Source organism: Meleagris gallopavo, chromosome 2, assembly GCF_905368555.1.
Source record: "Meleagris gallopavo chromosome 2, MGAL_WU_HG_1.1, whole genome shotgun sequence".
Taxonomy (NCBI): domain Eukaryota; kingdom Metazoa; phylum Chordata; class Aves; order Galliformes; family Phasianidae; genus Meleagris; species Meleagris gallopavo.
The window spans coordinates 54244308-54264959 of NC_139405.1; the positions used below are offsets into that span (position 1 = coordinate 54244308).

The 20652-nt window shown below is 37.8% G+C and overlaps 1 protein-coding gene across 1 annotated transcript in view; it reads left to right on the plus strand.

Annotated features, from left to right (window-relative positions):
- Positions 1–20652, plus strand: part of MAP3K5 (mitogen-activated protein kinase kinase kinase 5) — a 92400-nt gene that overhangs the window by 28196 nt on the left and 43552 nt on the right. Inside the window, exons 2-7 of the mRNA XM_085217217.1 lie at positions 3153–3292; positions 5838–5861; positions 14813–15006; positions 15272–15440; positions 16279–16385; positions 18015–18185. Of these exons, the coding sequence (XP_085073343.1) occupies positions 3153–3292; positions 5838–5861; positions 14813–15006; positions 15272–15440; positions 16279–16385; positions 18015–18185 (805 nt within the window). The remainder of the gene's footprint in view (positions 1–3152; positions 3293–5837; positions 5862–14812; positions 15007–15271; positions 15441–16278; positions 16386–18014; positions 18186–20652) is intronic.

Sequence of the window (20652 nt, forward strand, 5' to 3'; positions counted from 1 at the left end):
TCTCAGTCTGAACAGACTTTTCTGGAACATAGATATGTAAAAGCATTTGGAGTGAATTGTCAGCTCTTGGCCTTCAGAGTACATTGGGGCTTAGGTGTTAAGAGCGCTCTACTCTGATTGGAGCTCGTGGTCAATTTTTATTTTTATTTATTTATTTATTTTTGCCTTGAAACTGAAACTGCAAATGCTTTGAGTGGGTTTATTTTTCCGCTCTTATTGTGGAAATGTTGCTTCCACTTTGTATCAAAATGCTTTTTTGTTACTTGTGAAATTGTGTATCTTTCACTACGGCACAGTTTTAGACTAATCTAACCTGGTGGAAGTGAGAGACTGCTAAGTAGGGTTCTAGCAGCTTATATATTGATGGCCAAACAGTTGTCTCATGCTATGTTAAACCCTGGCTCATCTGAACTGGTGAGAATTTTTATGGATACTTACTTGAGCTAGATTTGTCATGGAAAACGTTAGTCTTGCTCAGCTCCTGTAAACTTCTAATCATACTTTATGTAACTCAATATGGTGTTTAACTGCCTTAGGTGTACTTGACAATATGTTTCAGGTGCCTTATAGGAGTCATTACCACTACCGTTGCTTTGCGGGCAAGAAGTAGAGATAGAAAAAATGGGTAAAGATGGACAAAACAGCTGAATTTCACCCAGAAGATGAGCTTCTGCTTGCTGCTCTGCATTTGACTTCTGAGCTTCTGGCCAATGCTCCATACTTTGCTTCCTCCTTTGGTCAAAGCTGTTTTGAAAGAATATTGTAAAAAATGGGTTGCAGGAGTTTACTTAGGGTATAGAGGTTTTTTTTGTTGTTTTCAGTGTGATAGACACCTGATCACAAAAGCACACGTGCTTCTTGTGGTTTGTTGGAATTCCAAGTATGAGTTGAGCTGTTCCCATTGAAAACTATGGTATCAGCCCCAGAGGACTAGTGCAGACTTTGGAAATCTGATCTTTTTGTAATAAATATCAGCTTCATCTTAAAATACATATCCACTAGAGTGAGGAGGAACACTACACAGAAGTTGGAGCTCTCCTTGTGAAAAAAAATTCTCTATTGCACAAGGTTATCTGAAAGGCCTGTATTTCACAGAAGTCTTAAAATATAAAGAAAGCAAGCCCGTGTTACATTAAATAATAATAATAATCACAACACTTTATACCAGCATTTTTGTGTCATATTTCTTACAAATGTTTACTGGACCTCGTGGTGCTTCTCTGTTTTTTGAGTAGCCCAAGCCTCAGGCTTTTTTTGTTTTGTGTTTTGGTCTGATTTGAGGAGTAGGTCAGGATCCAAGAACATTTCTTACAACGTGGTGGGAAGTCTGATTTGTTCTAACAACTGTATTAAATGGATTTGGCCATCTCATCTTGACAGTAGTAAGGGTGATAGTTTTTGGTTTGGTTTTTGCTGTTGCTGGCGTGTGTGTGTGCCTGTCTGTGTGTAAATTTTCCTTCTTCACGGTCCTGGGAAATTGCCAGTTTAATGCAGGTTTCCTCAAGTATTTTCTGAGTTCTTTTTTTGGTCAGGTACTATCACTTTGTTAAGTAATATTTCTCTTTCACTGTTAGTTTCGCAACTCTAGTGGTTATCTTGCAAGATTTGAGAAGTAAGTAATGGAAAGTTGCACAAGTTTTTCTCCTGCTCAAGGTAACAGAAATGTACCATCAGCTTGCAGTTTCCAAAGATTGGATTTTTATGTGAATAAGAGCAGTTAAAAATAGAACTTGCAGCAGCAAGTTGCTTTTAAGCAACTTTCTAAAATATATATAAATAAATAATCAACCCTCAATAATTAAAAGCCTACCCAAGCAATGTCTAGTAAAATTGTTCTTATTCTTATTGGGCTTTTGTGACATTTCAATTTCTGAAAATTAACAAAAATCAATCTATGTACAGTTCTAGTAATACGCTTTGTTTTCTACTTCAATAAAATGGATTTGGAGGAATCCATGCTTCAGATATTTATGTAGAATTGAACAGAGGTGTTCTTAGAACACAAATTAAGAGGTGTCTAAAGAAAATAACTTCATATTTGATTTTAGAATTTGTTCTATTGAATAGTGTTATTGTGTTCTTGGCATCTGTTGTAGTTTCCATGGGAATAAATAGGAGGCATTACATTTGGAGCAACCTATGTAATTGATTCTTAGTAAAAGGGCATCAGGGTAATAAGCTTTTTGTCTGCAGAGCTTGTCTTTTATTGTAAAAGAGTTCACAGAAAGGGAAAGCAGGGAGAGATGAAGAAGACCATGTTTCTTTTTCTTTTTTTTTTTCCTTCACATTACTACATTTCTTTGAATTGAACACCAAATAATGGGATTGGGTGAAGAATATATCCCAAGAGGGAGAAGGCTGTTTGCAGGAGAGGTGGAGATGAGTCATTTTAGTTAGTTTACCCTCTTGATCCAACAAAACGTTTGTAGTGGAAATATTCTGCCTATTAGAAAAGAAGCCTCCCTTATGTATGCTGATATGTTGTAGTTTCCTCATGCTTTACTTTTACTTCGTGACTCTGGGAACATGAAACATGCATTTTAAGAGACATTGCAGAGGACTGCATGCCCTGTTTTGCAGGCATTTGTGCATGAAGTTAGTTTTGTTCATGCAGGTCAAATCTGCTGTGAACAGGACTCTGTGATAAGGTTCTTGATTATGCAGTTGTGTACTTAATTAAATCAATTTTTATTGTACCTTGCATGGAGGGTGAAAATATAAATAAAATACAATTTTTTTTTTTTCCTATGAGGTCCTCATTTACCTTATAGAGGTTAACTAAACAAATTTTGTTTTCCATCGCACCAAATGAACTGTTTGCTTTTTTATGATTAGTGATGTTTCACCACTTTTTACCTGGGGAAGTTAAGGTCTCATGTAAAGGAGAGAATGGGTGGGGAGGAAAGTGAAGAAGGAAAGAACAGAAAGAAAAAAAATTAAACCACATCCTGCTGACTATAGTCAAAATTCAGACATAACTGAAATGGGGAAAACCCTTTATAATTCTATTTCCTTCTTAAAATCCTACTTAAAATTTCCTACTTAAAAAGCAAACACTTTGATGGAAGTTGAAGTAAATGGAAAGAAATGGCATAGAAATATGTGGCTGTTAGAAATGTGTGGCATTGACCATTTTTCATTTCTTTCTACAGATATTGCTGTTGTAGAGATGAGTGATGCCTTTCGTCAGCCTTCCCTCTTCTACCACCTGGGAGTCAGAGAGAGCTTCAGTATGGCTAACAACATTATCCTCTACTGTGATACGAATTCTGAGTCTCTGCAGTCGCTGAAGGTAGCTCTGAATGAAAAAGTGCAAGAGGGGAAGTTGCAGTTGTTCTGCCCTTGAGATTAGACTCTGTGTTTCCATGAGAAATACAGAAGACATGTATGCTTCACAATAGAATAACAAAAATATTCTGAGGCCTAAAAATTAAGTTTTCAGTGCAATGCTGAAAAACTCAGTTCATTTTTTCCCAAGAGAAAGATGTAGGTGACTTTACCATGGTCAGTTAAATACCTTGGTATTGAGTAGCTCTTTATGGAAACAGAAGTTTGACACATCTCAGGAGAGAACTTAAATCTTTGGTTTTCTCATTCAACAGAATTTTCGTTATTTGGCGTTAACAGTAAGAGCAATTGGTTAAGAAAGGTGTGATGTTTTAGTCCTAGTGCAAAGTAGCAGTTTTCTGTCCTGATGGGACCGCAGGTGGTCACTGGTAATTCTTGCTGAGTTACAGTTGTTTATATCAAGCACGTGCAGGATTGTTCTGCTGCAGTTTATTGACACTGTAGCAGTTTGTTAGACACAACTGATCCCTGTTTCTCAGTGACAATGTTCACCATGTGGTAGGCTGGCTGAATGCTGAGTAGTGGTTTAGCTGTGAACTGTGGAAGCCGAGGACTTGACACTTGCTCCATCCTACACTAAAGTTTTGCTGACTTCCATGAGGTTGTGAGAGGGCAGACAATTTGGATAGCAGTTTTTAAATTACTTCCACTCCCTCAGATTCATTAGCTGTCATCAAGAGGTGTTACATGCCATTGCAGTTAAGCTCAAGGCATTGCTGAAAAGCTTTTCAATAAGCAGCTTGATGAGTCAGGTTACAGTCTGGGCTCTGCTGCTTCTTACAAAGGGTTTGCTTCCACTGCTTCTGGCTAATGCAAGGTACTTGGTTTTGATTCTGCCTGGCTGTTTGCAGCTTGGCTCTCCTGTAGGACAGAAATACCTTGAGTTTAGTTTCTTCTCCCTGTGCCTCCATCCAAATGATCTTGGCCAACTGAAATGGTGGTAATCCAATTACTTCCCTTCTGTGTGCAAAACAAAGGGTATTCAGATAAAAGCCCTAAAAATAAAACCGCTCATTGTAAAAGATCCACCTTTGGATTTAATTCAATTGTGGAAGTACAGTGGTTTATGGTATAAGCAGAGCAGGATTTCACTGTACTACAGAGGAGCCAAACATTTGACTCCCACTGAGAGTTTGCTAGGAGTGAGGCATTGCTTGGGAAAAACTATTACTAGTTCAGGAGTTGGACTTTGCAAACAAGTCATGTGTTGGGTTCCCACTGGTGTTGATGGAATCTGAATTCTATGCTGTGAGGCTCCACTTTCCCAGTTGCTGCTGTTATAATGCCCACTGATAGACTCAGAAACAATGCCCACAGTTTCTTTTAGGTTTGAGTTGAGCCCATGCTTCTGCAGAGTGTTCGCAGAAAATTTTTCGAAAAGCAAATCCCTTTCCATATTATGTGGTGACCATCTTAAAAAATGAAGAGAATAATATAGTTGTGGGCATGCAGGAACATCTTTTGAGGCAGTGTTCCTGTATGTGTTACAGCTAGCAGTTAGACTGGAAGCGCTGCAGGAGTGTGCAGTATACTAGTTAACTTTTTTTTTTCATGGGTAAGCTTTGTGTGTGCACTGTTTTAATCTTGTATGTGAGGGTTGTAAATTGAAGAAAACAAAAGTAGTGATTATGGAAATGTAGGAAATACACAACTGCAGCATGTGATTTAATTAAGATATAAGGAAACATAGGTCACCTCAGCTAGGGGTGAAAAGAAGCTCATGGAAGTCTGAAACTTGCAATGGGGAAAGTATGAGGTGCCTTGCTTTGAGACTGCCTCTGTTTTTAGTGATATGACTTGTGAAGCTCTTCAGTGGTCACTGTGGCAGAAGTATAGTATAGCTAATAAATCTGGCAGTGGCAGAATTTCCTGAAGGCAAGGCCACTTCCCACAGGTGGTTTGCCTTCAGGTGGCTTCTTGAGCTGTATCACCCAACTGCTGTGCAAGAATCACCTCTTCCTATCCACGTGTGCTTTAGATTCTCGTTCTCTGAAACTTTGCATTTAAATTGTGGTTTAAATTGTATATTCTTTGCATCAGATTTATTTGAGCAACATGAATTTCAGCCAACTTGAATTGGTTGACTTTCACTGCAAGCTAGGAATATCTGAAACTTCCTAGAAGTACTGTTTTTAGTACCCTTTACAGGTTTTTCTACTGGCAGGAAGATAATATTTGTAAAGCTAAATATGTATGTATTAATAGCTGACTTTTGGACAGTCCCTTTCAGGACTGCATGTGCTCCCATGTGTATATACAGGATGTATGTATCTATTTAGTTCTGCAATCTTTTTCAATTACGGATTGTCTCTCTTGAGACAATACCGATTTCCATTGATTTGGCAGGCTAAAATAACATGCATCAAACAGCTTCTTTCTGTCTTTTGTCTGTATATTTTAAAGTTAGAAAATCGTACTGATCAGATATCTTTTCCAGTATTTGTTCAATGTTATCAATGTTTTTCTTTTTTTTCTTTCTTTTTTTCTAGGAAATTATTTGCCAGAAGAATAATGTGAGTATGATTTGTGTGCCAGATGAATTCTAGGCATTCCAAACTTCTGTGGCATTTCATGTTGTTTATCATGTTTTCCATTTGAATCATTTAACACTTTCCTACTGTATTTTACAGAGTTCTGAAGCTGCTAGCAGCGAATCTGTGTGTATCACTTTGTTGCTAGGTACCAGGCTCACTTCATACCTTGTTTCCAACTATCACTGGTATTCTCCTTGCTGCCTTTACTTGTCTGTCATATTTTATTTTTTTTCCCATACGCTACTTTCATCTTTCATTTGTCAGGTTTTTATTTTCTTTTTCTCTGTGCAGTGTTCTTCAGGTTGTTGTTGGATTTGTTTGTTCTGTTTGTGAGGGTGTTGTTTTTCAAAGAAAAAAAATTATGGAAATGATTAAGGAAAACAAACAAACAAACAAACAAAAAAACACCCCCCCAAAAAAACAAAAAATCCACCCCCTATTGAAAAGGAACTGTTTGGAAACTGATGCTCATTTTAGAAACCTGTGGTTGAAGCTGTGAAGGTGTGTGTGTGTGTGTGTGTGTGTGTATGTGTATATATATATATATATATATATATTGAGAAAGAGAAAGTGCGTGTGTCTATTTCTGGAAGCAAAGGTTGGGAGCCTACTAGCCCTTGTGCAGTGCTGATCCCAGAATTTTCTATCCCTTTGGTTTCTGAGGTTGGCCTTGCAAATCTCCCTTTCCTTTTTCACTCTTACATTCAATGTGGGCAGAGTTCTGGCTGTGAGCACTGGTTTCTCCATGTGGTTTGTTCAGGAGCAGCAGGGCCAGTCACGTCAGAATGTATATTTGGTATGCTGAGCTCTTGGCTTCAGTTGGGGATGTACTGATAGCCATATATGTTAAGATATAATTTTGTAGCAGGTAGTTGGCTTTGTGCCGGTATCCTGAGGTGCTGCACAGTTCCTGTATTTGTATAATTGTTTTTGTGGGCAAATGAAGTATTTAATTTTAGAAATTGGTTTGGTTTTATTTCCCAGTGTGTTAAAACTGCCACAGAAACTGCAATATTCCTGGGTTTTACATTGTTTTATTTAATATCGCAGTTCATGGACTTATGATTTCTACCTATATGAAGCAAGTTTTTATTGAAATGGCAGCAGTTACTCACTATAGCTCATAGAATTTCTAAAGGCTTTAAAATCCCATGAGAGCTTTGGCCATAATGCTGTGTTTTAAATTACATAGTGTTTTTTGATTTAAAAAAAATGGAAGCACAGGGCACGTTCCATGGATGTCTGTGCATCTCTTAAGTGCGTTTCAGTGATTCTCAGAATGTTGTAAATGATGTGTTAAGCTAAAAATCTCTTGCCTTTCTACAATGAAAATGGGGTAGGTGATCAGTTAGGTCTTCACCCAGAAAGAAGCAGACCAGTGAGGCCTTCCAGTGAGGCCTTTCTTCCTTCCTCATAAATGCGTGTATCACATACTTGTTTGTTTGACCCACAATGGCAGAGATCTAGGTAAACGGATGAATATGTAATATAATGTCTATGTGAGGACTGGGGAAATGGCTCTGTTAGCAGGAAACCAGCAGGAGGTGGCTTGTGAAGTAGAATAAAGGGACAATGTTGTCTCGTCCTACTTTTGTGTGACAGCTTCTGAAGTTGCAGGAACGGAATGATAACTTGGCCTTTATCTGTTTGAGAAAGAATTGTTCTGTTTAAATTCAGATAGGTGGCTGTGAAACTGTCATTTACTACTTTTAGAAATGTTTCAATATATGCCACGAAAAGTGTGGTCCTTGAGAATCTCAGATGTTTTCAAGCACACCCACATAACATGTTTTCTGAGAGGAAATGTTTTCCTAGTGATTAGAGCACAGAATTCAGTTAAAAAAAAAAAACAAAAAAAAAACCAAAAAACTGGCATAGCAACTCCAAAACAAATTGTTTTTCTTTTTTTTTTTTTTCCCCCCTCAGTTTTTGGCATGATATGAGCCAAATTACCTGGAAATAGAATTTTCAAAATGTTGGTGTGTATTTAATTGCTGAATATAATTCCTGCTTCATGAAAATCATGTTTATTCATAAATTCACAGTCTTGCATAAATTGGTATAACAAAGGGAGATACCCACTCTACATAAATCATTTGGTGATGCTGTAGATAGGGGGTAAAAAAATTAAATCGGTGTAGGAATAAAACCAAATGTTAGACCTGCAGTTCTAGAAAATGTGTTTTAATAGCATGCAAACATCAGCCATAACAGCACAATAGTATCCCTGGCACCAGTAGATTAAAAGCCTGTAAAACAAATGTGTGTTTATCTATATATAGATCTGTCTTACTGAAATGGCTTGTTTGCTTTTCCTGAACCCTATCTTCCTAAAAATGAGCTCAGAGAGGGGAAAAAAAAAAAATCCATTACCAACTGTTTTGTCCTTTGTTCTACCTGGATTTTTGTGCTTCCAAGTTATGGTCAATACAGCATTGCATAGCTAGCATGAACTGCATTGAGCTTGGCAGGGCAGGGCAGGGAAAGATAACATGGGCTCATTTCCTGTTACATGTGGTTTTATAGCTGGTTAGTTGGATCTTTTCCAAACGTTGCAATGATATCAGAAAGCATACATTTTTACAGGGAGTGATACTTTGACAGAAGGCAGTTACTTTGATATTTGAAAGCTTAATTTTATTTTTTTCTTGTTATCTGATTTTTGAGGTCAACCAAGCAGCAGAGGCATTCTAGAAATTGCTAGTAAAGAGTTTCGGTCATGAAGACAAGTTGGTATAAAGGTTACAGCTTGTGGCTGTGCTTTGCTTGGCTTTTTATTTGGCCTAGTTCTACCTGGCTTGAGTCTTACTGACTTTGGAGAAAAGCTGTGGGTCAAGTAACAGTAAATGGTGATTTATTGATGCAATTTTTTTTTTTTTTCCACTTTAAGAATTTAAATTCTTGCTTAATCTGAGGGATTTGACTGTACTGTAACGTAATGAAGTCTGCAGCCAACACAGTAACATCTTGACAGTGTACACCTTTCCAGTCCAGGCTCTGTGCTTACACCATGCTATTGAGATGCATTGCCTCAGGAGCAGTTGGGGGCAGAGACTCCCTGATAAGCCACTCTGATGATCAGAGCAGAGATGAGGGCTGAATGAGAACTCTTCAGCTAAGCAGCTGACTCATGGGGTTAGCAGTAAGGCACAGGGGTTAGTGCTGTAAGCTGAGGACTCTTATTAGTGTTTCCTGTCATTCACCGGGCTCCAAATCTGTAGTTAGTAGCGGTTTTCCACAGCCTCTCCTAAGGATGGAGCTGCCTCCTGTTTAAGGCACAGCTTGGAGATCAGCTTAGTTGTGCTTCTTCAGAGCAAGTGGTCCTGAACGAGGCATGCCAGGAGCTTTACCAAGCTTCCAGCCTCCACAGATAGCATATATCTCATGGGGGTATGTGTAGCTCTTGGTTTCTTCCCTTCTAGCAATAGAGGGAAGTATTTCTAATACTCCTTTCCCCACTAGCAAATGATTTAGGGGCTGTTTTTTGTTTTGTTTTGTTTTTATTCAAGTGTATAGAAATGTGAAAAAATAACCACTAAGGATATTTTGTTGCTAGTAACCGCTGAAGTATTTATTGTTATTTGTGGTACATCACTGTTCTTTTTTTTTTGTTTTATTTTTTTTTTTTTTTCTCCAAGCTTTAAGTTCATTGATATATTTGGTGCATATTTTCCTTGGAAAAATTTAGCTTTTTTTTTTTTTCCTCCTTCATTAATATTTTGTGAGGATGTATAAAATGTATGCTGATTTTTAACAAGCATTTAGGATGTGGCATGGCTGCAAAAGGCTGTTATTGCTAGGCATGAAAAGAAAGTGGGAATTGTTTGAAAGATCAGACCCAGTCTCTGTGCTTTAATTAATTTGAGGTGTGAGGGCTACTTTTATTCCTTTTCCAATCAATAGCGAGGCTGTCATTCATTTGAATGGGATTTGAAATAAGCCCAGACTGAGCCTGTATTCATTAAAACACCAGCACATGTTGATTTACTGTATGTTCGGGGATGGAGGGAATAGGTTTAATTACTTGTTTGCCATCTGTTACATGCAACACCGTGAGCAGTTACAGAATTACCTTTAATCAAAATATCATGAAAACAATTGGAATAGGAAGAGATTGATATTCCTCAGATGAACCTCAGATGGTAGGGAAAAATGAGAAAAAGCTGATCTTAATTAGAGGAGAGTCATCAGGAAGAACAGCTCTTGTTATGACAGATACTGCTTATTTTTATTACCACCACTAATTTGATTAAAAGAAAAAAAAAAATTACACTTGATGCTGACCTGAAGAGCAGGCAACTAGTTGAAATTCTGTCGTGTTCTCTCATGTGTAAGTAAATCATCATTATTTTGGTCTTCAGGGGTTTGGTCTTCTCTGGCGCTTTTTGTCCTTGAAGGCATTTTTCTTCTGTCTGGACTTTTGACTGCTCAGTGATTCCAACAGAGTCTTGGGGATGAGAGGATTAGGCACTATCAACTTCTTCAGGTTTTACAGAGTTTCTCTCTGCTATTGAAGTAAAATTCAAGATCTGGGATTTATTTTAGCAGGACTCAGGTGTTGTTTTGTAAAGCATTGTGCTGGCTTAATCTATATAACTTTCAGAGGGAAGCCTTCTTTTCCACATGAGATATCTGTGTCAGGGAGAGGATGGTGTTCACCTTACTGCACAACATTCTTTCTAATTAGCCATGGTGTCTCTTAATTAACTTTTCCAAGAAACTATGCCTTACAGAAGCAATGGTCTTACTTTAAAGAGGGTTGTTGGAAGAAGGGCTTGCATGTGTTCTTGTTGCAATTATCAAAATATAACTGTGTGCTGTGTTTTTATTATCCCTCTTAAAAACAAATAAATGAAACATGAATTTATTTTCATTAGCAGAGAAAGGGTATCAGGCAAGAAGGGAGTGCTTAATGTTCCACTGACCAGTGGATCTAGCCAAGTATAACTTATTCTCAAATTCTGTAATGGTAGAGCCATTAATATAAACTTATGGCTGTGTCTAAACTGGAAACGCATGCAGCCTGGAATTTTTTGGTTTTCCACAGCAAGTTAGAAAGGGACACTAGGAAAATACATAGCAATTAAAACATTCATAAAAATGGATTACTGATTTAGTCATTTGATGATAAATATCTATGCATGCATAACTGACTCCAAGCAGTACTGCTACATTGACTGGTTTGGTGATGCGGGCTGTGATATGGATGTGATTTCAGAAGGTGGTCTGCTGTTGCCAGGTGCTGAGTGTGCTGGCTCAAAGCCTTCAGTGTGTGCTTGTGTCTCCTGGATATAACTAGCTCAAGTGATCTGAGAGTTTGGGCCCGGTTTGCCTCACCTCATGTCCTGAGGTATTCTCCTGCATCAGGATAAACCCCAGTGCTCTGTGTGCGCATTCCTTGTCTGTCACAGCCCTGATACTCTCAGAAACTGTTTGAACCTGTAGCTCAGGTCACTTCTAATGACTCTGTAGCGTTAATGTGATGTGAGCTTTTGAACTGTAAATAATGATGGGCTCATAAACTGAGGAGGCTGGGAAGTGAAACTTCCAGCAACTGTTTGTTGATTAGGCTGGGAGAAGGATCTCTTCCCACCTGCTTTTGAAGCCTTTTTATGCTACTTGCAATTATGACTTCGGTTACATCAATACCCTTTTAAAAATGCAATTGTATTTAAGGTGTGTTACTCCTTCAAAAGTTGCCTGTTTTTCTTGAATGGCTTGATGCTGCTGCTTCTGCTGTACATAATAAAGTGAGTCAGAGTAGTGGATCAAAGGAAAATAGCACTTCTCCCTTGTGTGTTCAGCAGCTTAAAATATGGATTAAGGTTAATTATTAGATTTAAGAAAGAATATCAGAGTTTGTGAAAGAACATTTGGGATCGAGTGTTACAGGACAGATTTTAATAGGATAAGAGAAAAATGTTCAAGCAGAACAATTCAAGAATTCAAGCAGGGCAGTGAATAAGTCAAAATCAGAAGCAATGCGTGAGCAGATAGGAAGAGTGTCTTAGAAAAACCACCTGGCTTAAGTTAGTGTAGCCTGTATTTTGACAGAGAGCCCTGCCGAAATGCAGCAAGGATCTGGTTTTTTGTAGCTGGAATTTTTGACAGTGGCAAAACTTATTTTCTTCCTAGTGGGAGACTCTGGACTTTGTGAGGGCAAGACTCTTGTTGTTGTTTGTTTGTTTTTTAAGTAAAAACATCTTCCTTCCCCACTCACCTTCGATAAATAATACATCTTAGTTGTTTTCTTTTCCCTTGTGTCACTTGAGCTACTGTATCTTTGCCTTTTTCAGGTTCATCTGATAAAAACCTAGAGTACTTTTTCACTTGGAAAGTGAAAATTAGGTCACTATTTCTTGTATTTCTTCACTGCATGTGGCATTTTTTTTTTCTTTATGCCTTCCCCAAAGAAAAGAAAACCTAAGAACTTGTATTTTTTTTTCCCCTCCTGTACCCTCTTGCTGTATCTGCCTGTCTGATGAATTTCAGACAGATTTGAGATGTTTCAGAGACACAGAACTCATCAGAAAATGTAGCTATCTTGGTTAAATTAACATCCACAGTAATGCCCTAACTGAGGGAAAGGCCAGTGTGTTCCCACCTCACCACAGAACCATGGTGAGAGTCTGCCTTCAGTTACCAGAGAAATCTGGGGACACTGAGGAGAGCTGTGAGCCTTGTTTTACTTTCTTCTGTTTTCTTCTTGTGTGATACTTCTGCCTTTTATTGTTAAGTTCTTCCTTTGATCTTTCAGTATTCTGTTTCTGAAGGCTACTGGGTTTGTGTGTCTGAAATAGCAGGTTCTATAATGTAGAACGTAGCTGTGGTTGGGTTTTGTGATGGTGGTGTGTTTTTTTTTTTTTTCCTTTTTTTTGCCTTAAGTATGAAGCAAAATGCACATAAATTAGCTTCTGCTGGCTCTCTCATTCCACTGAAATAGATGCCCTCTTCCTAGAGAAGGTGCACACAGAGATCTGAAGAAAGAGCAGCTTTCCTACTTGTGGGGTTATTTACAAAGACTCCATTACTATCTCCATAGGTGGTCTGACCATTATGCCAGAAGAAAGTTTGGGTTCTGTGGATTTCAAAAGCTAGAAACATCCTTTTTCAGAGCTGATTTTTCTCTAAGATCTATGCCAGAGGTCTGAGAAGCCTTCCTGCAAGCCGTCTTGAATTTATTCTTAATGCACTGAATAAACATTAGGAAGTAAAATATTTGCCCTAGGATATCTGTAGCTACTTCACCCTTTCTCTTGGCTCTGATTTCCCAGCCTTTTCCCTTTATTAAAAAAAATAAAAATAAAAATAAATCATCCTCCTGTGCTTAATAGGGGCTCCTGTGCCAGTCATTGCCCACCCTTATCCTGAAACTGCTGAAACCAGTTCCAGCAAATCTATTACTTCCTCTCTGCATTTGACTGCAAGGCTTATTAGGCTTTACCAGGGTCAAAGGTTTGTCTGTTCACTCTTAAGAGTGTGTGCTAACCTTACAGGCTGGCATATTCTTGAGCAGAACTGTTCATTCAGTTCTCCATCATAAAGGCAAGCAGTTTGATTTCTAGCACTGCACTCCCTTAATTCCCTGTTAAAAATATTGCCATTATACCCTTCCCAGTTCTCAGGTTTTTTTTTTGTTTTTTTGTTTTTTTTGGAGTTGCTACATTCCATATACAGCAAACTGTGCCCTAGCTTTTCAGTTGTAATAATTTGCAGGTGCTGGGGAGGAAAACCAAATTCATCCTTTCACAAGTCTGTGTGTGCAGTAATCCCTTACCAGCTTCTGGGTTAGTTGAACAAAATGAGTCTTGTGTAATTTAATTTCACAATTTGTCTGTATCTCTCAGAAGTGGGATGGGATTGCTTCTGTAGTGAGATCTCATGCTTTAATAGTGTAATATGCATAATTTAAAAATATATATATTGCTATGCATTTTGCTCCCAATCTCAAGTACATATTTACTGATGTAACTATATGTATGCACTTATACAGTCTAGAATTCCTCAGTCCTTTTATCTTTTTAAAATCTAATTATGCATGCTAAAATGGCGTTTTTATGCACATGGTTGAATTAATGCTTTTAAAAACAATGCAATCAGTGCTGTTTCAATGCATGAGGCCCTGCTTGACAGTGGAGTCTCTGAGGTGATGTCCTCATTGCTGAATTGACTTCTGGCAGAGCAGAAGCTGACCAGAAAGTAGTTAGCCTTAGAAATAATTTAGAAGCACCAAAATGTAGAACTGCTTCCTTAGGGCTTTTCTTGCTGGGCTGTGTGCCACTTCAGTAGTGGAGTGTGAGTTTAAAATCAAATGGCAGCACGTCTCCTGACTTTTGGTGGTATGCTGTTTTATAGCTGAAATCTTTCAGAACCGCAAATGTTCAGCAAGTTCTCTGTGGGCATAAATCTGTATTCACATACCACAGGCACCAGGCGTCTTGCCTCCCTGTTTCCTGGAAGATAAATGATTTATTTTTTCTTTGCAGAGTATCTGTCACATTGATATATGTAAATCAATACAATTTCACAATTCTAAGACATTCCATAAGTGATTATTCTGAAATATGTATGATTTTAAGCTCCTACTTAAAGTTGCTGCGTAGCGGGGAATTTCATTTGTCTTTGTTATGCTGAACTGTTTGAGTCGTTTTGTATTCATATTGGATTCATAGTGGATTCATTTTCTCACTATTTTCCTGTTGTGATGCTATTGGTTTATATGACTGGTTTTAACATTTGTGATACGCGTTTCAGATGTATATCATATACAAGATGAAAATCGAATATATGTAATTGTAGGCTCCATATTTAAAGTCTTTGTCCCTTTTGCCTTCAACAGGTACAATTTTACCCATTATTTATGCAGTTTTTCTAGGTTTGGGCTTGCCAAACCATAATTGCCCTTACTGTCGTGCCTTGTTTTCTTACAGATGTGCACTGGTAACTACATCTTTGTTCCTTACATGATAACTCCGCATAACAAGGTGTACTGCTGCGATAGTAGTTTTATGAAGGGACTAACAGAACTGATGCAGCCAAGTTTTGAATCACTGCTTGGGCCTATTTGCTTACCTCTGGTGGATCGATTTATCCAACTCTTGAAGGTGGCACAGGCCAGCTCGGGGTGAGTTGATGTTTTGTAGCCCTTTGTATATTGTATTTTTCTGCTGACAATAAAAATGTCGGATCTCTTGCCTTCAGAGTGAGCGATGTTTCTGTTGAGACAAATTGATAATGAATTAATGAATAATTTAGCTTGACCAACTCTCCCCACTAATGTTGCTCTATGCTAAATGTTTCGCAAAAGTATTGTGATAGTGTTGCAGTGGCCATAAAAACAAATGCAAGAATCTTTCACAAAGTGCTAACGTGAAGTTGTTCCTCTCCAGCCAGTATTTCCGGGAATCCATCCTTAATGACATTAGGAAGGCCCGTACCCTCTACACTGGCAAAGAGCTTGCAGCAGAGCTGGCGAGGATTCGGCAGCGAGTGGATAATATTGAAGTCTTGTCTGCTGACATTGTAATCAACTTGCTGCTGTCCTACAGAGACATCCAGGTGTGTATCCTCTGCTCAAAGATAATCTAAAAATGTGATAAAGTTAATTCTCAATGGAACTGTAGTGCATTTTGCACACCTTTTCTAAGAAACTATATAAATAATGCACACCAGTAAAAAATTGGTTGCAGTATCTTCGCTGATGATCTTTACTTCTAGTTATATTGCTCAGTGTGCCTTTACATAGCTGAAAATACACTATAACAGCACCTAAAAAATATGTAACATACATCACGTCTCCATGTCAGCATTGCTATATGACAAACAGCCTGTAGTGTGCCTTACTTAAAGGCCGTGGTAGTGTTCTGCAATTGATATGTTTGCGTTCTGACTATGAGCTTTATCACCATGTGTATTTCTCATGGCAACATAACATGTTTGTATGCATTGCAGCTTCTCTGAATGGTACTAGTAATTGCTTGCTTTATTATACATAGTTTCAGTTGTTGCTTCTTAAGCGTTTTTAGTTTTTGTTTGTGTCTCATGCTTACCTCAAAGAGTTTTGGAATACTTCATTGTAGATGCAATTAGCATTGTAATTTCTATCTGATATGAACTCTGATACGTGTTCAGCCCTGAAGCTAATTTGTATTATGAAATGTGGAATGAGAAATTTCTCTATGTATATTTAAGCAGTAGAGGAATCCAAACTGTGTTAAGTGCTCTGTTTATTCGCATCTCTGAGTGCCAAGCCATTTATAGTTTCAGAGTGAGGAATGTAAAATCCGTGTAACTTACATCCCAGTATGAAATACCAGCTCCTTAGTTCGAAGAAGAGTTTGTATATGCATACTTCAGTACAGCCGCTTAAAATTTCGTTGTTCCTTTCTTTTGGAAGGATTATGATTCCATTGTGAAACTGGTGAAGACTTTAGAAAAACTGCCTACTTTCGACTTGGCTTCCCACCACCATGTGAGGTTACATTATGCGTTTGCACTGAACAGGTAAGACTGTACCTTTCCTACTGCTGTCAAGTAGTAAATCAGTACCGCAAACTCAATGCTTGGCTGATAATCCTGGTTAAAGGTCCCTACTGGAATCTTTGTATACAGGTCTAGGGTTCTCACTGAAGCAGTTCTAGGGACTCTTGACCTTCTTGATGAGTCTAAGCTTCCTTTTCCTTTCATACTGTCAAATTGCTTTTCTCTTCCTTCACTGTGAATGTCTGATTTTATTTATTTATTTGTCCTTCCACAGATCTGTGTCAGCATTTGAGTTTTTCATTTCAGTGTCCGAATCTGTAAAAGTAAAATACACTTTTAACATCGCTGTTGCATGACAGCATTGCAGCATTTGTGCTGAGTTAGACATCCACTCATTCAAGTCTGAGTTCAAAATCAGAAGACTTTACTATGTTATAGTATGCATTTTTTTCATGTTCTCTGATAACATGCGCAATGTGTCACATGCAGCAACATGCACTACTTCTTTGAGCTAAATGGGAGCCGTGCCCTCGTGCTTTTTTGTTTGTTTATACTGTGATTTTTTCCCAAAAATCTGAAACACTGGCAATAGGGAAGGGCATTAAAGAGGGAATTTTCCAGTTGGAATTGCAGATATTTTCTGATCACTTAGTGTTACCATAGTGAAGATTTGGCCATTTTGATGTTTAGAGAAGCAGACCAAGTGTCAGCAGGCATTGAAATTCTCAGATATACATAGGAAGCATTACTTTCAGAGCAACCTATTTGTTTCTATGGAAACGACAACAAATACAAAGAGCTCAATAACACTGTTTGATAGAGCAGATTCTCAACTATGAAACAGTATTTTTCCAAATGACCACCACCATGAGCTATGCGTTTTCACTGTGATGGTCAAGAGCCTGCATGCCATGCTTGTGAAAATCTGCACCAGGAGAGGTGACCCACTGTCACCACTGCCGAAACACACCGTGCACTACCTCACTGTGCTCACATCCACTGTTTGGTTTCCATCAATGTTCAGCAAGTGTCAGTAAGTGTCAGTGGGTGCCATTGTTTCTGCATGAAGAAACATGCATCAACACTCCTCTGCTTCATACATACTTCCATGTCAGATACCATTCTGTCAGACTGTCCCTCTGCTGCCATCTGTCACACAGCATCAACATGTAATAGAATGCTGGAGAAAAGGTTCAGCCTCTACTGCCATACCACCAACAACCATGTCAGACATCATGAGCCAACATGAGACAAAATAGGAGACATTGCTTTTAGAGCAGCCTTTGTATTTTTGCATTTTGTGAATAAGTATTTTATGATCTCCCAAAGGATTGCTCTCGAAGCTATTCTTACTGCTGTTACTGCTTTGCTCTAGGTGATCATGAGAGAGATAACATGTTTGGGGGCTTTTATGAAGAAGGTTTTTTTGGTAGTGATGTTTCTAAATCTTTGTTTTAAACATGTTTATAAAATAATTCAATGCATCTAGGAGCGTATTTGGCATATATTTCTGTATTAGTCTGTAATTATGTCTTTATTTAAAATCATACGTATAATCTTTTATATAAATAACTATATATTCAAATGGGTCATGAAAAAATATTCCTTGTTAACTTTATTGTTTTTTATTGGAATATTTATTTTGAATAGACGAAATCTACCTGGGGACAGACAGAAAGCTCTAGAAATTATGATTCCTTTAGTAGAACAAGAAGATCAAGTAGCTTCAGATATGTACTGCCTGGTTGGTCGCATTTACAAGGACATGTTTTTGGAATCTGGGTTCATAGATACGGAAAGCAGAGACAAAGGGACCTTCTGGTGAGTAATGTTTTCCTGGTCTATGTCTTTTTCTTAGCTTTAGAATGCGTTCTTTAAATGAGAACATTATTCAACTGTTTTTCATTCCAAATATTTTGTTTTCTTAATGGTTATGCAATGTCTTCTAATCTGGGCCTTCCTTACTTGTTAAGAATGACAGACTCCTGGTGTCCATACATTTGCTTCCATAAAGTTCTTCAAGTGCCTCAGAGCCTTGGAAGTTGAGGTAGCCTTCATCCACAGCTTATCTTTCTCCTCTTTCTCAAATGTGAATTCTCTTGTTTCCTGCATTTCTTTTAAGATCTGGGCCAGGTGTTATTCAGGCTTGAATCGATAGGCATACCTGCATCTAGTAGGTATTTACCAGCTATGCTTAAAGGTGCTGAAGAATAACTGTGCTGATGCTTAGAAAGTACCATTTTTGTCTTTTTTTTTTTTTTTTGTCTTCCTTGCTGACAAGGAATGTAAACTCATGCTGGGAAAAGGTTTATCACCTCATCATCACCATATAATGTATACATATTACAGTGGACTGCAGTACAAATTCTTATGGTACTTGCCTCTAAAATTACCATGCTTTTTCTTCTGGAATGTGCTGAAGTGCCAACTTGTATGTGGAATAGATTTAAAAAAAAAAAATAATAAAAAAAAAAATCCTCTGTCTCTTGTCTGTTAGGCCTTCAATTTCCAAAGGAAACATACTTGAAATGCCAACAATTAGGTACTTTTGTCAGGGTGCGCTGCTTTTTTCCATTACAGTTCAGAAAGAGAATATAGATAAATATTTGTTGTATTCCTCCAATATTTGTTGTATATCCTCCACATTGGATCCTTGTTCTACTCTTGAGCTCATCAGCTACTTGTTGAAGTACTTGATTCTCCTTCCCTTGTTTCACTTTTTTCAGTAACCTTCAGATTAGAGTTATCTTTGAAATATATTATTATTCACCACCTACAGTCTTAGAATATATGAACAATTTCTAATTCTTGGTTATGCTTTACAGTTTTGTAATCCTTACTGGCCTCTTAAAATATGCTGTATTCCTGCTATTTCAACATGTTATTCCCCCTTCCTATTTCATAATTTTGAATTAAAGAATTTCTCTAAGCCAAAGCTCCTGTGAAACGTTCAAAATTGTTGCTGAATAATGTTTTGTTTAATGTTAGCTGACACAAAAATTAAAATGTAGTCTTTATACAGTACTAGACATCACCGTGGACAAAACAAATTAAATGAACTTATGTCTGTGATTGTACATCTTGCTTTTTCCTCATTTGTACTGCTTTAAGAACAGATAAAGATTGAGATTTTCAAACATAATTAGGTGAGTTTATATGTTTAGTAGGCGTAATTACTTACTAGGATGTTTCACACAGCTGTTTTAACATGCTTTTAATAAATGCATTTATCAGTCATGTTGCTCATTTACTCGATGAGATGCAATGATTGTAGTCATAACAGCTTGGGGAAGGAGAACAAATGCAGCTCTTGCCTTGGGTAAGACACTGGCAGGGCAGCCCCTAAATAATCCTTGAAGTCTCTGGCCAGTTAGACCAGACTAAGGCAATCTGGAATTTGACTGGAACCTGTTCTGGAGGAGTCAATTGCTTTTAGTTTGTACTTTATGTTGGATATTGATTTGAATTCTAGTGTCAGTCGTATGACAGGCTTGATATGGCTGAAGGATTGAGCCATAACCTAGTTGGTAGCCCTTGGCTGGGAGCAAAGCTGCTACCAGTGCTGCACCCTGGCCTCAGTGGGAGTGGAAGAAGGTGTGTGCAGGAACAATGCCTCCATAATAGCATTAGTTTATGTTGAGATAAAAGTTATTATCTCTGTCTTAGAGAAATGAGGTTGCAGGAGAAATGTAGTGAATTGCATAAGATAAGAATTTGGCAGCAGAACTGAAGTGTTAGTTTTGCAACAGCTAATGATGTCAGGGTACTTTGGGCTATTTAAAAAAAAAAAAAAAGCAGGAAGTGTGATTTTTCTGACAACTGAAAAGTGGAATAAAAGGCATCTGTGATGAAAATATGAGACAAGAAATGAAAGTCTAATTGTTAACTGTCACTTTCTTGTTGCATACTGACAATGAAAATCAGATTCACCAATGCTATCAAGTCATCTTTCCAATCCTTTTACTGCTACCTATCTTATTCAGTATCTGTATTGCAACATTTTCCCAAATGTCAGCTTTCAATTTCTTGAAGGCCTTTATAATGGAGTCATCTAAGCCAACCTCTAACTTTATAGGAAGACTTTTAAATCAGACTGCTTTTCTGCAACACTGATTCCTTCTATGTCATGTAGGGCTTGACAGTGCACACCACTTGCACCTGTTGAATTTAAACCAGTTCAATTAGCAGATGTTAATTGAAACTGGCTATTTTCATTTGTTGAAAGTTAATAATTGCGTGTTTTTCATTTTTATTTTGTCCGTAAATTTCTTGTTGGTTCCTATTGCTT